The 17,050-nt window shown below is 45.6% G+C and overlaps 1 protein-coding gene across 6 annotated transcripts in view; it reads right to left on the bottom strand.

Annotated features, from left to right (window-relative positions):
* The window catches only part of GBF1 (golgi brefeldin A resistant guanine nucleotide exchange factor 1), a 172,576-nt gene that overhangs the window by 88,848 nt on the left and 66,678 nt on the right, over window positions 1-17,050 (bottom strand). For all 6 annotated transcript variants that reach the window (XM_032949917.2, XM_032949921.2, XM_032949922.2 and 3 more), the window contains exon 5: window positions 7,308-7,426. In XM_032949917.2, the coding sequence (XP_032805808.2) occupies window positions 7,308-7,426 (119 nt within the window). The remainder of the gene's footprint in view (window positions 1-7,307; window positions 7,427-17,050) is intronic.

Here is a 17,050-nt window from a genome sequence, read left to right as displayed (position 1 = left end):
CGGCCCACAACTCGTAGCCTCCACACCACAACAGCTCCTCCACGTGCGAGCCAGGCAAGCCGGCCCACAACTCGTAGCCTCCACACCACAACAGCTCCTCCACGTGCGAGCCAGGCAAGCCGGCCCACAACTCGTAGCCTCCACACCACAACAGCTCCTCCACGTGCGAGCCAGGCAAGCCGGCCCACAACTCGTAGCCTCCACACCACAACAGCTCCTCCACGTGCGAGCCAGGCAAGCCGGCCCACAACTCGTAGCCTCCACACCACAACAGCTCCTCCACGTGCGAGCCAGGCAAGCCGGCCCACAACTCGTAGCCTCCACACCACAACAGCTCCTCCACCTGCGAGCCAGGCAAGCCGGCCCACAACTCGTAGCCTCCACACCACAACAGCTCCTCCACGTGCGAGCCAGGCAAGCCGGCCCACAACTCGTAGCCTCCACACCACAACAGCTCCTCCACGTGCGAGCCAGGCAAGCCGGCCCACAACTCAGTCTCCACACCACAACAGCTCCTCCACGTGCGAGCCAGGCAAGCCGGCCCACAACTCGTAGCCTCCACACCACAACAGCTCCTCCACGTGCGAGCCAGGCAAGCCGGCCCACAACTCGTAGCCTCCACACCACAACAGCTCCTCCACGTGCGAGCCAGGCAAGCCGGCCCACAACTCGTAGCCTCCACACCACAACAGCTCCTCCACGTGCGAGCCAGGCAAGCCGGCCCACAACTCGTAGCCTCCACACCACAACAGCTCCTCCACGTGCGAGCCAGGCAAGCCGGCCCACAACTCGTAGCCTCCACACCACAACAGCTCCTCCACGTGCGAGCCAGGCAAGCCGGCCCACAACTCGTAGCCTCCACACCACAACAGCTCCTCCACGTGCGAGCCAGGCAAGCCGGCCCACAACTCGTAGCCTCCACACCACAACAGCTCCTCCACGTGCGAGCCAGGCAAGCCGACCCACAACTCGTAGCCTCCACACCACAACAGCTCCTCCACGTGCGAGCCAGGCAAGCCGGCCCACAACTCGTAGCCTCCACACCACAACAGCTCCTCCACGTGCGAGCCAGGCAAGCCGGCCCACAACTCGTAGCCTCCACACCACAACAGCTCCTCCACGTGCGAGCCAGGCAAGCCGACCCACAACTCGTAGCCTCCACACCACAACAGCTCCTCCACGTGCGAGCCAGGCAAGCCGGCCCACAACTCGTAGCCTCCACACCACAACAGCTCCTCCACGTGCGAGCCAGGCAAGCCGGCCCACAACTCGTAGCCTCCACACCACAACAGCTCCTCCACGTGCGAGCCAGGCAAGCCGGCCCACAACTCGTAGCCTCCACACCACAACAGCTCCTCCACGTGCGAGCCAGGCAAGCCGGCCCACAACTCGTAGCCTCCACACCACAGTTCCTGCAGTCGGCGTGAGCGCAACAAACGCCGCCAGGAGTGCGCGACTGTCCCTGCTGCTTTAACTTTGCCACCTTTTGTCTTTTCCCAAAATGTATCCTGGTTGTGCTACTGGTGTCATCGTGAGATGAAGTAGCATTCAGATCTCTTGCAAAGGAGTTCAAGCCATTTGTGTTCAGAGTGGAAGCGCATGGAAGCAGATACCACAGAACTACTTGTGCGATGCCTTCACATGACAACTCGTCCACACAGTAGAGGAACGCACTTTCTCACTTTCTCACCCACCTCACCACATGAGAGCAATGCTTGTTGCCTGACGGTAAAAGTGAAAATGTTTAAGTCTCAGATCTGGAATGCTACCGAATTAAGTGCAGAATAAAATTTTACGTGGTGGGAATTGTATAGCGAGTCATTGTGAATGAAATCATCAACTCGCTACACTTAATCACAGATTGTCTGAAACCCAGATTCGAACAGAGTATCCTCAGCAGCGTCGGTCACCTTCTATAGATTCCACAACCCATTCCAGGCTTGGTAAGTGGCTGCAGTGCTTGAATGGTGAAAACATATATACGTGTGTTTGGATCCCCTTCACTAACGTCCTGTTTCAGTGGCAAGACTTGAAACTGCGACCTAGATAGGTCTCATCACTGGAACCACGGTGGGACCTCTGTTGAACAATTGGTATCGCTGCATTAATGCAAGGGCTAAATGAATTGCAAATGAGAATTAAATCATCTTAAGTCGTGAATAACCAAGAGTGGATCCGTTGCATTGGTAATTATTGTGAGCACATAACTCTGCAGATTATAACAGGCCCGAGTTAAAGCAGCAACAAGTTTTCTTTTGAAGACATTTGACCAAAAAGTTTACTTTGATCAAGATATAAAGTTATGCACTAAAACATACAAGTGAATGTCAAGTGATTAAAAAAGAAATGTTTACAACAGTATTCAATCCTGAAACTTTCTTCGTTAATACTTCTCCACCAATCAGCTATCAAAACAAAACATCAAATGCATGCTCAACAAAAACAAATTAATATACCAATGGAGACATGCACTGGACGGCATCTAAAGCGGTTGCGCAACACAATGCAATGTTTTGATTTAAAGCTTTCGTGACTGCAGTAATTCATATTCTTAGCTCTTTCGGTAAAGTCACGTTGAAGGGAAACAATAAAATAATAATATATTACCGAAAGAGCTAATAATACAATGCAATGTGTATATATAAAACTAAGAATGCTGGATTCAACACATCTCACAAAAGTACAATAGCAACACAGGCCGATAGGGGCACCAAAAATAGCAAAAAATTTGCGATATTTTTCATTTCACACACACACATTTCGCTCCTCGCCACCAACGTATGTTAATTGACAATTACAGCGACACCTAAACACACAAATACACCTGTAGAGCAACAAATGATCGCACTTTTTTTTCCTGTGCTCAAATCTCATGGTCACTAACCAACCCGCACAGGGGCTATTGTTTTACATTAATGCCACAGCAATTACTGGCGGCAGAAAAAGTGTGCCACAATCGGCCAGGGCCAGGTATTGTCCCTGCAGCCGCCTTAATCCGAGTAATGGCAGCTGCAATCTCAGAGCTGTCCGCTGAACAGGCAGAACGATTACGGTAATTGCCGTTAACTGTTCGCAAACAATACGGTGTCGGATGTCTGTGCCGCCCCATACGGACGCGCCCCGGCTCTGAGTTTCCTCCCACGTGGAAAGGAGCTGCTATGCTAAAGGTTTTAAACACACAAAGACGGAGATCCGCCGTTTACAGCCTCGTAGACTGTCGGGGAGCAACAGCACTGTTAGCGAGCGGCCTGTTAAGTTCAGGATGGTGGATAAAGGGAGTGATGCGGCCTCTGTCCACCCTGCCTGGCCACCCTCCGCCCCCCCCCCCCCCCCCCCCAGTGTTGATGCTTTAAATGCCACACAGTTTACTCGCTTAAGGCTGAGTTGACCAAGAGGGAGGCCAAGGAAATGTTGAAGTACCACTTGCCACTTATGTTATGCATTAGGCACCTAATGACCTCTCACCCCTTGCGACTCGATGGATTGTTACAGTTGAGGACCACGATTAAATTCAATAAATTATTTTTCTACGTATTCGTGGTGAACATAGTGTCTCCAATAGCTGCATACAATCACGTGCGCAAAATGAACCGACTCATGTACACAGGATTCTCACGTGCATGCCCAGTGAGATCATTAACATCGATGTAAGGTCAAGTGCCTATTATCAATGGCCGGGAAACAAAACGCGGTGCACCAAACACCGCCGCGACCATTCCAAACACAGGTAAGTAAACACATGCAAAACAACTTGGTTAATTAAACTCGCAAGGATCGAAGGCAGTGGGTGGGAGCGGCGAGCAGACTTTCCAACATGGCACACGAGATGAGATGATTGCGCAACATTAGCACAACGATTATGCCACCGGCTGCTCATTTTAAGTCGATCTGACCAAATGGAAATCGCTTCCAAGTAACGTTTCATCCCACGGTTGGTGATGGGACTGGAGTTACGGCTGCTTCACTCAGTATTGGGAGGTGTACAACACCAGCCAACTCTGCACCATCTGCAAGGTCAGATGAACAGTGAAGGTGATCTGTGTGCATGCTGCCTACATGGCACACCTGCTCATTATATGATTCACTATATGCACAGAGCAGTAATAAAGAGAAATGCACTATAATTAGTCATCTTTGCTACATCAAAAAAGAGTGCTGTCCTCAAAGTGCTATGCAACTATTTACCTAAGTTACATCGACAAGAGGTTGAATTACTTTCATTTGATACTTAGCCAATCTTTTATAAGATGCTCCCATGGTTAATTTAAAGTAATAATTTGCATTATCAAAATATATTTATCTTTCCAGTTTGTTCATTTGTGTTGACTCTTTGTGGTTACATTTTTCTTCCACGTGCAACATGTAACCTGGAATTTGTTTCATCAGGTGTCCCTTGTCAAACCAACTTTAGTTGTAATGGGCAAGTATTTATATACACATACAGCCCTGTGTCATTTCCACTGCTGGATGAGGGCCTCCACATTACGTGTAGGCCACGGTGTTTTTAACCACGCTGGGCAATGTGGGTTGGTGAGGGTGGGATCCAGACAAGTCAAGAACAATGGATTTCAATGCACCACATGGGCAATTACGTGGTTCTAAATAAAGATCAATCGATCGAATGAACTATCATATGCTTTAGAAGTAAAAACTAACGGTAATTACCGTCCGAGCTTCCTTTGCCAACGTGAAATCTAACCACGTGACCGTGAACCCGCTCGCCACGAGCGTCGGCGACTGCCGGATGGCACGTTGCTTGGCAATGAGCGCCGGCGCACATCACCGGGAGGAGCGGAGCGCCGCTAATTCCAGCAACGACAATTGTAGCAGGTGACAGAGACATCAGCGCAGTCTTCAAAGTCTCCGTCGTTTCATGTTCGTCAATATTCACTTGCTTCGCCACCGCCATTCATCCCCACTTTCAAACAAACCTTTAAATACTCCCCCCGTTGTTACATTTTTTTAATCTTTTTTAGTTTTTTTCTTGCAGTGTTCTGCCCTCTCATCGGCGAGTGGCAGTTGAACGGCATGAGCGTAGCATTGTTCGCCGTGCCAGTGGCCAACAAAATCACATGCGGTCCGAGGGTTTTCTCCCCCCGAAATTTGGTGTGCTGGGTACAACCGTCAGGCTCCCAGGAATGGCGAGGTTAACATTTAAAAACCACTAATGCCAGGAATGCAAAGACACGTAAAGATATATAAGCATAATAAGCCCCAGCGAGTGCAACAAGTGGATTTACATACTTTTCTTGGCAGCAAACCTAGCAGACTTGTTATGATATTATCTTATTTTTTCTTCTATCAGTATATTGCGGCCTTCATTTCGCTTTGTCTCTATCCATCAAAGCCTCGCCGATTCTCAAGACTTTGTTGAGGGTGATCCTTCCTCGGGATCGTTTGCCCGGTTCCTGTTTTTGGTCAACTCCTTTTATGATGAATCCGCAGACATTCGAGCGGCGCACATGCAAACTCCCTCACAAATACTGCCTCGCAACTGAAAAAATATCAAACAAGATAGAATGTCATGCGATGGCACTCCGGCTTTGAAGATGAACCGATGCCGCTGTCCAAAAGGGGTTAACGTGTGTACTTTCCTGTCGTAAGGCGGTGTTTGCTATCGACGAAGCTTCCATTATTGCGGTGTTCACCATTGTCGGCTCGCTTTATTTAGTTATTTAAATAAGCGTGCCCGACTTCATTCCGTGCAAGGCCGCGTTTAATTTCTGGCGAGCCGCAATGAAAACGTAAAAGGGAGAAAACGGCCGATATCGTCTAAAGCCACGGCAAATGCAACGCGACACCAGCCGTGAAACGGTGAATGCAGAGGGGGGGGGGGGGCCTGCACGGCCATAATCCGACACTGGTTTGTGGTACATGATATCGGCAATTAACGTGGGCGCTTTGCTTGCACCGCGAGGTCCGATTACACGGCCACACACGCAGGGATGCGCAGACAAAAGCGAACGTAAACAGCGTGGGAGGGGGGGGGGGCAATCAGACGCGGGCAGCAAAGTGCTGTGTTTACTGTGCACGGTACAGCATTGGGAGACTTGTTCGTGACGGTTTAAATTATTCCATGGTCAAGATTCATTACATAAATATGATGTACTATTGAGTCATTCACTAGTTTACTTGTTCAAAGCAGCGCTCGGTCGACGGCCTTAAACAAAAATATATATTTTCGATGTGATATAATAGAGGTAAGTATTCAATAAAAAGCAACCCGGTGTCGTTGTGACTGTTGAATTGAGACATAAGTGAAATGTGCATTTTGATACAAACAAATAAAAGTAACACAGAAGCCCAAGGCAAGGCAAAGTAATACAGAAGCCCAAGGCAAGGGCACATTGTTAGAAGGTATGATGGCCAAAGGGCAAGAATAATAAAACTATGTGTTTGAGAGCACATCCACCGAGGAGATGGAGTGATAACAGCTTGTGAGCAGGTTGCTGGGTGGATTATTACATCGTCGGATCATGAGAGAGACGCCAGTGGCTTGGTCGGCCTTCAGCCAGCTGTAGATTGACAATGGTTGATAATTATAATGATGAGTTTACAGCCCTTTATTAATCCCGCTGCTGGATGAAGGCTTCCCCTTGCCGTGTGAGTAATGGGAGATAATTGAGCATACTTCACCATGCTGGTCAGTGCAGGTTGGTGAAGGGGTGGGAAGACCAGGTCAAATTATATGACTCGAATATAACTCACTACTTATGTTAACCATGGCCAAGAAAGCAACTCAGATAGCTGGGTTGATAACAAAGTGCACTGAACACTGCATCACTGTAAACCCACTTCCCAGAGTATTTTTTATAAACATAAATAATCTAACGGATTTCAAAAGGAAGTCAAGTGAATTAATCATAATCAGAGGTACCAGGCACTAGATTATGGATACACACAACAGTCCACGTCTGTTTCTATAGAGCATCCCGAGATGTGAATCGCATTTAGACGCTCTATTAATATAAACCGTTTTTGTTGTTGTTGGTGGTGGTGGTGATGGAAGTGAAACTAAATTCCTGCACGAAAAGAACACCCCGTCCCCGAAGTGCTCGTGAATGGTAAAAGGTCCTGCGACACTCCTTACAACAGCAGTCCATTTACGCCAATTGGCCGGCAGCCAAATAAGCCCTACGGTAATGAGCAACGTGGACCACCGCCTAATTAAAAGGTGCCCCCTCTCTAAACAAGGGCCCCGGTGGGCCACACGACGGGACCGTTGCCTAACCCCTTTGCCGCCGGGGGGGGGGGGGGGGGGCTTAGCGGACAATATGCTCAACGTGATAGAACGTTCGGGACGGCACCTGCAGAATCTTCATGAGCACCACTTCATCGCTGGCTGGGTCGGTACCGACGAAGCGCGCGTGCGTGATGGCATCTGCCATGTTCTCTGCCGCCGCCGCCGCGCCATCGTGCGCTGGGTCTGCAAAAACAGGAAGAACAGCAATAGCATCGGCACCACTGGAGCTCAGCACTTTTAAATCATCTACATTGAAAACTCATTTCTTTAGAACTGCTTTTTGTTGTTTAGTTTGCTGTCGTTCTACCGCACCTCCGATTAGCACGGTTAGCTGTGAACTGTGCAAAAGACGCTCAAGCATACATTTACTCGCGAATGGAAACGATTGCGTGCAACACCAACGCATAATGTTGTACAACAGCCATTGCCAGTTTTAGAATAATTCGGTGATGCATATGATAAAGCCGAGAGGCCGATAGACTAACAAAGAAATGTTCTTAATATGGAGAATGGAGTTCTGCTTCTATGTGCTTTTACTCATGATGTTGTACAACGCATAAATATCTGGTAACTAAGCAGCATTTCATATTCTTGGTTCTTTCGGTAAAGTCACGTAGAAGGGAAACAATAAAATATAAATATAAAACAATACAATTCTCACGACGTTTCGACTGCAACACAAGAAATAATCGTCAGGTGTGAAAACCACAGCAAGAAAATTTGAAAAAAGTGGCGTTTTTTTTTACGTTAGCACCACGGAGAGCGATTTGGCAGTTATTCAGATGGACGAGTCCATCTATGTTCGGAAAAGAGGAGGGGGGAGACGAAAATAATGGATGTGGTCTGAAAGCCACCGTAAGCGTGAACAATCAATTAAGACCCGAAGTGTTTTTATTTATTATTGTATTGTTTCCCTTCTACGTGACTTTAGCGAAAGAACCAACAATATGAATCCCTGCAGTCACGAAAGCTTTAAATCAAAATTTAAGCAGCATTTGTTTAAGAAGTCTGACTCTATACATAAAGACCCAGAATGTCGAAAACAGTGGAGAGTTTTGCGTTCCTATGACAAATGCAAAGCCAATCGGCACAAACTAAAAGACCGGAAAAAAATGTGTATTATATGTTTTAATTTATACGTGGAAACACAAAATGAATATCGGTGACGCATCTATGATTAACGCACGGGAACGTGGCCATTACCCAACAGCACGTTTATAGTTACACAACAGCATCGCTGTGACACAAGGTATTTGTTATTACACATTACCTTCAGCATTGCACAATATTTCCACTGCGATACGACTGCAGCATTCCATATCCTCATCCTCCACCACGGCGAGTGCAGCCATTACGAAACGACATGTCCGTTCCAGTGACGTTGGACATTCAGAGGAGATGAACCATGGAACGTAAGCAAGCGGTGATGATCCCCGCCCACAACACCACACTGGTCCCTCGCCCTTGGACAATTCCTTGAATTTAGATAACATGATTGTCTTCATGCAATAACCCATTCTCTTAAGTCGAGTTTAACCATCTTATTTGTCATGTAAGCTGTGTCTTGTTGCTTCTGTATAGTCCCTTTCATTACTCTCAGGCTCCATAATTACTGGGTAATATAAGTCGTAAATGATTGCTGCCCATGTGAACGCTTCCAAGCATGTCTCACACCTGTAATTAATGATTCATTACACGACTGCATTCAAGGGCAGCGGACGTAAAATGTTGCCACAATTCTGTAGAAATGAAGCCCAAAGTAAGAAGGCCAAAGAGATTATTTCTGTCATGGGCTTTGCCATCTAATAACTTTGTCCTCCAATTAATTACTTCCATGAGCCGCAAGCAATTTATGTTAACACTATCAGAGTTAGTTTAAAGCTAGTTGTATGGCAGAAGAGTATTTTTGTCTTGGTTTCTAGAGGATGAACGCACAGCGTAAACATATATTTGACCTGATGTGAACGTATCAGCTGGTGAGGTATACCACATCCTAGACTGAAATTGACACACCTAAGCAATGGCTTTTGACACCTCCTCCAAAATACAAATTTGGCAATGGTAATATCTGTCTAAATGTGGGTGCACACGGCATATGCTCAAACAAATTACAGCCATTAAAAATACATATTTTTTTGGCAATTTAAGCAACAATAAGGCACATCCCTTGGATGTGTTGCTGTTTTGGCAAAGGTGGATTTGCATTATTTTTAAGTGATTTGTTGCCAAAAAACGTATCTGCATTTAGCATGCATTCTCATACCCGCTAACAGTGTTGTAAAGCCTTAATGGGAATTGTGCAGATTAGGGCCGGTGATTGAAGGCCAGATGAACTCCATTTCCCTTCCCTTTCACCCCCATCACGCCTGAACCTTTGCATTAATATGTACAGATAGGAACGTATTAATAAAGATGTTATTGCATGATCCCATACTCAATATTGCAGAGCTCCTGATCCACATAAGTCTCCGGTAAATCTAGATGTATTAGAAATTCCAGGCGGAGTGCGCCGCAGGTAGAATATTAAGTGGACCGCCAAAGCCAGTATAAATTAGACATGGGAGGGTTATGAAGGAAGAGCAGAACGGGGTGATCAACTGAAATGTGGTGGCATTTAGACGATATATAACATCATATTTGTGTCCTCGGCGGCGTCTGTTCGTTAGCGGAGAAACTATTTCTTTTCCAAGGCAGCGCCTCATGAATGAGCTTATGGGCTTTATTCTGCAAGCCGCCTCAGCCTAGAAATCGACCAGCGGCGGTGGCGGTGGCGGCGGCGGCGGGCACAGACGTGACCTTTTCAAAGCCCTCGCCATGGCTCTATTAGACGCCGAATCCTCCCGCTAAATTAGCGATCGCTATGCCTATTCATGCACAGCGAAATCCCCACCCCCCCCCCCCCCCCCCGGCAGATTAAGGTGTTTCTCGGCAGCATGGAACCGCCGTTTTAGGTGACAAATTGGTTTGGAGCCAAGAGCAAGATAATAAAGACAATATGGGTGGCAGGAGTCTATAATGGAGTTTGGGATCAGGACGGATTTGAACGTCTAATACACAGGGCCCTGCCAAGCGAGCAATTTTTGTGGCTACCACACCCCACCTGAATCTCCTTCAGACGTTTTATTACCACCTAGGAGTGGAGAAGGGCCTCCAGGTTTTTAGCGATGCCAGAGGTGTAACGGCATGCAGTAGTGTTTTTTTTGCAAGGGGGCGCTTTCACTGTGATCCCCAGCCCTCCCACCGAGGCAGCCCAACTCTTCATACCTGGCCGTCCTTGCTCTAGGCTACGTCGAGATTACAGCGCTAAACCTGCTGACGTTTAGGCCACCGTGACTTCGGTGTAACATATTAGGCAAAATCTGGCCGCGGGGAATACGCTAATGTGCAGTAAATTGGAGCGATTAATGGGGATTTTCCGCCTAATTAGAAAGCATTGTGCAAGAGGGCTAATTACCGGAGCGGCTATCGGTGAGGCCGCTTACGGGATAGGCATTCTACGGCGGCGGGCGTGCAGTCTGCCGTGAGCATAAAGAAGTTGGTGTTACAACCTTATCCACACAAATCTGTACACAAACAGCACCGTCTCCACAGAGAGAAACAATTTCAGTCAGCGACTCTGTGTGGTATTCAGATGAAGCTTGGCAGTGTTTTGGTTTTTTTGTACTTGGGAGGCTATTGGATACAATTGTACACATGTCAATGATAGTAAACACAATTCTGCGGTGCAAGGTAAGGTTATTTTTTTTATAGGAATGTTATCAATTGTACTTAACAGCACTTTTGAAAATTGTTAATTTTCATTTCAAACCTGAGCTCAGTTTTTATCAAGTTGCCATCCAGTCTTACAAAGACACATTATTTAATTTATTTGCCTTGTTTCCTAACCCACGACACGTGCCTTCACAATTTCAAAAACGTCTCTTCTAAACAAAAAATTGGTATTCAATTTAAATTAAAAGCTTCAACAGGATACAAACAATTTATTAATTATCTGAACCTATAAATTACTTATAAATTTGTTTACTGAATGTGACACTTTTGTGGGGAGAAAACCCAGTCATGGTGAGGCCAAACACAAGGACACAATCACATACGAGCGGTAATTTCCATGAAAACACTGCGTGTGATGAAATATCCAAAAGATAAGTAAAGAAAATATAATTTAAAGCAGGTTTGTCGACAAAAAAAACACGATATTGTTAAGAGACATTGTAAAATTAACTTGAATATGCAGAACAGGTGTCAGACCCTCACTGAATCATCATCCTCATTAATCGTGACCTACCCACTGGTGGATAAATACTTCCCCAAGCCGTCGCCGACTCTCAGTTTCGTGTCCGAACAACAATTTGTCCATTTAGCAAAATGTGTGCGCGTTACACATTTTTTCATTATTATGATTGTCCTCTTGGGCGTGTACCATCCTTTTGCTGCCATTCCATTTTGAGTCTCAAACATTGGCCATCATCCTTCTAGCCAGAGGTCACGTCCCCAAAAACCACTTACTTTTATTCAATAATTGTCTCCAACTTGCAAATGTTCTCTGATCCATGCATTCCTTGTCTTGTTTATCGGTGTGATTTCTAAGCATGAACCTCTCCGCGATTCTTTCTGCACTTAAAAAAATAAACAAAAACGTTCCTCTTTCTTCCTTAACACACTGGTGCATTGCTTTTCACGATTAAGTTCAGTTTTACTAAAGCAATCCAACCTGCCTCTCAACACCTCTATTTTATGTTGATCTAGAAACCACCTTTATCAACTACCCTAGGTACACATACTCCAGGTGTATCCCTCCAAAAGCGGTCTTCAACCAATCACCAACATTGTTCTACATCACTTGTTTCTCTTTCATCTTGAGCCAAACTGTATATAGCCTTCTTTACTAAGTTCAACAATATTTTACTGTGGTTCATTGTCATTTGGTTATTATATCAGCAATAGTACATATTCTCTTAATTTATGTTGATGCCTTTATATCTTCAAACAAATTTTTGGAAAACGTCTTCTTACGTCAAGTGACTTTTGCGAGAGTGTGTATTGTTGATGGACTATGTATTTTGTTACCGTCTTTGCGCTATTTGGGTGTAGTGGTTCCACTTTTGTAAATGTGTTTTCATCATTACCTAAAAATGTGTATGTAGACATTGGTATCTGGGAGCTTAGATGGCTGCATAGTCCACCAAATAATATTCCTTTACATACACAGAGTGTAGACAATAGTAAGTTGACAATAATTCAGTCTTTTTTCAGAATCCGTATGTATTGAACAAAATGTTCCATCATTCTGTTCCCAATTATATTCTCGTGCATGGGAATAGATTCAGGAGCTAAATGCCAATGTCTCGAGACCTGCTCGCCACGAGAGGGCTTCAAGGCGAGAGTTTGTGGAGTTTTGCTATTCCTCCGTTGAAGGATATGATTTACTATATGGTTCATAGTTTTGAGTTGCATGGCCACAATCGCACTACTGTGGCTAGTGTCTTGAATTTCAATGTGGAAGGATATGTGCACATCGGCCTATTGATGTTCTGATGTGGTTGATGGTTCTGTTCCCAATGATCTGAGTGAACAAATTGTACATTTGTGAAAATAAGCAAATAGGTCTGTAATTCTTCAAGTCAGTTTCATCATATTTTCATAGGAGATCGTTAGAGGTCTCATTTCCTGATTGACACACTGGGTAAATATTTAGTAAATAGGTCAACTTATTTTCAACCAACAATTGCTCTCAATTGTTTGATAAGATGTCCACGACGGTCATACCTTCTGATTCAGCTGTCCTTTTTAATCCTGACTTAAAAGCTGTCGTGACTGCAGGAATTCATATTCTTTGGGTCTTTCGGTAAAGTCAAGTAGATAGGTTCAAAGAAAAGGACAAATACTACGACGTTTCGATCACAACACAAGCGATTGTCATCAGGAGGGGAAAAAAAGGAACGTTGTAGTTTTGTTATTTTCTTTTTTATTCTGTTAAGGAGTATTTATTTCTGTAAGCGTGACATTTTGAAATTGTTCCCCTCTTGAGTTGTCATGCCTCACCCAACGTATGAACACAAATAAAGAATGCCTAATATCCAAACTGAGAACAACTTTATGCTAAAACTGAAAAATGTATGAAATTTACAGTATTTCCTTCTAAACATTTTAGAGAATACAATTTTGGGGAATTACTTTGGAGACAGTGTGTGCATGTCACTTTAAAAAACGGCGCTAATCCACCAACTACATTACGCCGCCGCATAAACCGCCAGAAAGTTATCTCTTAAAGTGAAAAAATCCTATAAAACTTAGTCCAATGGGATTTTATGCCATTAAATCCCACGGCACCAATGTTCTGCTTACTGCCATCATCAAGGCCATCTTAAACAAACAAATTCCTTCGCATTCTTCATTTTCAGAGTGGTGCATTATGGGCTCATGCAAGCAAAGCCGTGGCTCGATATCCGATATTCCCACGTAATCCCACGTTATTTTCTCTACTGGCCAGAAACAAAGCTTAGCCCCTACATATCTGTGCTAAAATGCCACCCAACGAGCGAAACCGGCTCACACTTGGGCGTTAGTGCCACTTCGGTAGTTCGACGAGTCGGGGAGGACGGACTGCTGCGTCTCCTCCCATTGGACTCTCGGTGACTTGGGACGCCGGGCGCGGACACTCAAACCCCGCCGCTCGAGCGAGGGCATTGTCTGCCCTCCCGGACGACAGCGTGAGGGGCATGAGATGCAGACGCATACACACCTGGCAGCTGATGTAAATAGCGAGCCTACAAGTACAAACAAAAGTCTACTTTCACGTCGTGTTATTTCTTGGGGCATGGGAAATTCTCCATAGGAGGTACAACTGTCTTTGCAGCTACCATTCACAAACATTTCATGGCCTTTTTCAAAAAAACCATCGGTGGCAGCAAGCTGTTACGCATCAATGCTCGTAAACTTGAAGCGTCTTGCTTGTGCCAATTTGAGCAAAAATGGTTAATTGAATTGGAGCAAACGAAACACTGCAGACGGAAATTAAACTCACGTTACCTTTCCATTGTAAAACGCACCTCATGTTGGAGGGGAAGAGGTCAGAAGGTGAGAGTTTAAAGCTTTAGCATTGGCCGCTATATTAAGAATATTTTTCACGCGTGACTGTGCTTTTGGCGTATGTCTGAAAGAGTGCCGGCAGCAATTGTGCGTCGCGCTGACGCCACCAGAAAGAGGAGCGTCTGCGCGGCGGATTGTTGTTGTGCAGCGATGTGCACCGCCGTGAATGGAGAGGTTGGCCCCAGCCGGGGGTAGGGATTTAGGTGATTGGCGGGGTAAATGGCCAGCCGAGCCCGGTGCCAGGAAGCGACGTTTGGCTTCTCTGGGGCAAGGAACTACTTTTGGCTTGACCTCACTTACAAAGTACTTTTTTTTTTACATTGTGCAGTTGTGTCTGCAATGCATTGTGTGGTGGGAGTTGAGTTTTTTATATTTGCTCCACGGTCGGTCCATCATACCGCAGTATGTACATTTTTTGACCGAACACAATGGCTTACCTGTAAAAGTGGGATTTAGACATGGGGCCGTGGTTACGGAGAATGGAATTGTTCTCGCATCCTAGCCGCGCGATCTGATCACGCCGCGGATATGCAGCGTGGCGTCGCGGGCATCAAACACGGGCGGGCACAAATTGTGTCCGATGAAAGGCGTGAGAGTCCAAACAATGCAGAGAAGAAACTACACATTCTTTCAAAATCAACAATACCCGAAAAAATATGTTTGTAAAAAATGTAAAATGCCTCCTTATTATTAGTGTACACTATCATTATTGATACAGGAAGGTATGGCGCCAATATTACATTTACTGCTATTATATTCACGGAGGGATTATTCGCGCGGCGTCTAACAAGTGACTGACGCAAGTCAAACGCCCGGCAGTTGGAGTTGTTCTCAGGGACAACAACAACCGCCATTGGCCACTTGTGCCAGGCTATGTGCACTTTAAGGCCACGTGAAGCGTCGAACGCTCGTGAGCAGGTCACGGAACAGACCCGGGTACCTCGGGTTGACCGAGATGACCGCAGATGCACCCCCTGTGCCCCCTACTGTGCCAACAGTGCCCCCCTACTCTCAGAGAAACAGCCGTGAACACGCACACACAAATTGTTTTATTTATCACGCGTATTGTGCACATACTGCAGTCACTAGGCATCACGGGGGGGGGGGGGGTCACGATTGGCATGTTGGTCCCACGATAACACGCACAAACCTATAGCCTTGCGATGACCCCCCCCCATCCCCATTAGACAATTCCCACCGTGCGCCAAACTGCCCCCCACCCCCCCGAAAAAAAACACCAGGTAACCCTAACACACAAACGCAACCTGGCGCTGCACTTTGCATGACCCTTAACTTCGGATGGGGAGTGCAGGGCCTGCCTCCCCAACCACACTGTGACCAATAGCGCAGCGGCATTTTACAATTCGGCGACCGCCGCTCCCCGTGTCAACTCATGAACCCATTGGCAGCGGCGAGGGGTTGGGAAAGGGGTGGCTTTGTATACAGCGCTCGTCACGTCAAAATAATTGCCGGCTCTTTAATAATGTGGCCTGTGTTAAGCGTATGGGGCTGTTGATAACTTCCTGTGATAGGCAGCCACCGTAGAATGTTTTTGATCAGGTAATTCATTCAATCTGAATATATAACGCAAAGTGGCATTCTAATTGATGGGCCGTAATATTGTTTTATAAAATAGAAAGACCAAGCCTACTTGCGCACACGATTGGGTTTATATCTCCAAAGCCAACCTTTTTTTTGTTTTACAAAATTCAGACTAATGCCTAACTTTGAATGGAAATATTAAGTCATAGAAAATGAAATATACTCAAGGCATAAATAAACAATGTTGTGCAAATGTTGATAAAGAAAGCAGGTGGATATTTACTTATTTATTTAAGATAATACTTATTAAAAATAAATTTCTCTTCAACATAAAATATGCCACGCATCATTATACAGAGAACATGTCATTTTCAAAGGCCTGTAGCACACCAATAAGAAAATTCAACCTTTCAGCAAATCAATATGTGGCCTGTGTTTCCACACCAGAACAGCCGAAAAGGTTATTACAAGTTATTAATGTCACCTTCCTGTCTCTCTCATATTTATTTCAGACATTTGGTGTCCACGGGTCATTTTACCACATCATATACCTCAAACACACAGTGCAGGGATCCCAGGCAGCAAATAAAGCAATCAGCCAAAACAGAAGTGACATTAATGTGTAGCGTGGTGCCGCTCCCTTTCGCAGACAGCCCATTCAGCGGTGGCCACCGGGCTTTAATTACTGTACAACGATATTTCATTACGCCACCGGATCCCTGCATCAATATTGACATCTGTAGGGGCAGGCAGGAAAATCTCTTCTCTGTGCATAGGAAATACTTAACTGAGCCAATTTCACGAACGTCAATCAAATGCGGGACGCGCTGCCTCCAACACAATCGATTTAATTCTACTTTACTCACGCCTAAACCCTTCCTTTCCTGCCTCGCTTCCCCCTGCAATTGCATCAGTGTATTTGTTAAGAAAAAAAAAAATATTACCAAGAGGAATCAAGGAGGGTGGAATAAAAATATATCTATCTTTACCTCCCCTAAATATAATCGACAACGGACGGCAATTGTAGGGGGCTGCGCGCAGAAAAAAAAAACGCCGATTTGCACGCCAAACAAAAAGTGGAGACATTTGATCCAACCCCACGATGACATCTGTAGTTTACATGAATAAACGACAAGTTATTGTTGCGACAATACCAAACAAAAAAGTGGCAGATAA

The sequence above is a fragment of the Petromyzon marinus genome, chromosome 8 (genome assembly GCF_048934315.1).
Source record: "Petromyzon marinus isolate PM22_M1 ecotype Great Lakes invasive population chromosome 8, UKy_Petmar_22M1.pri1.0, whole genome shotgun sequence".
In the NCBI taxonomy this organism is placed as follows: Eukaryota; Metazoa; Chordata; class Hyperoartia; order Petromyzontiformes; family Petromyzontidae; genus Petromyzon; species Petromyzon marinus.
This window is presented reverse-complemented; position numbering and strand designations above follow the sequence as displayed.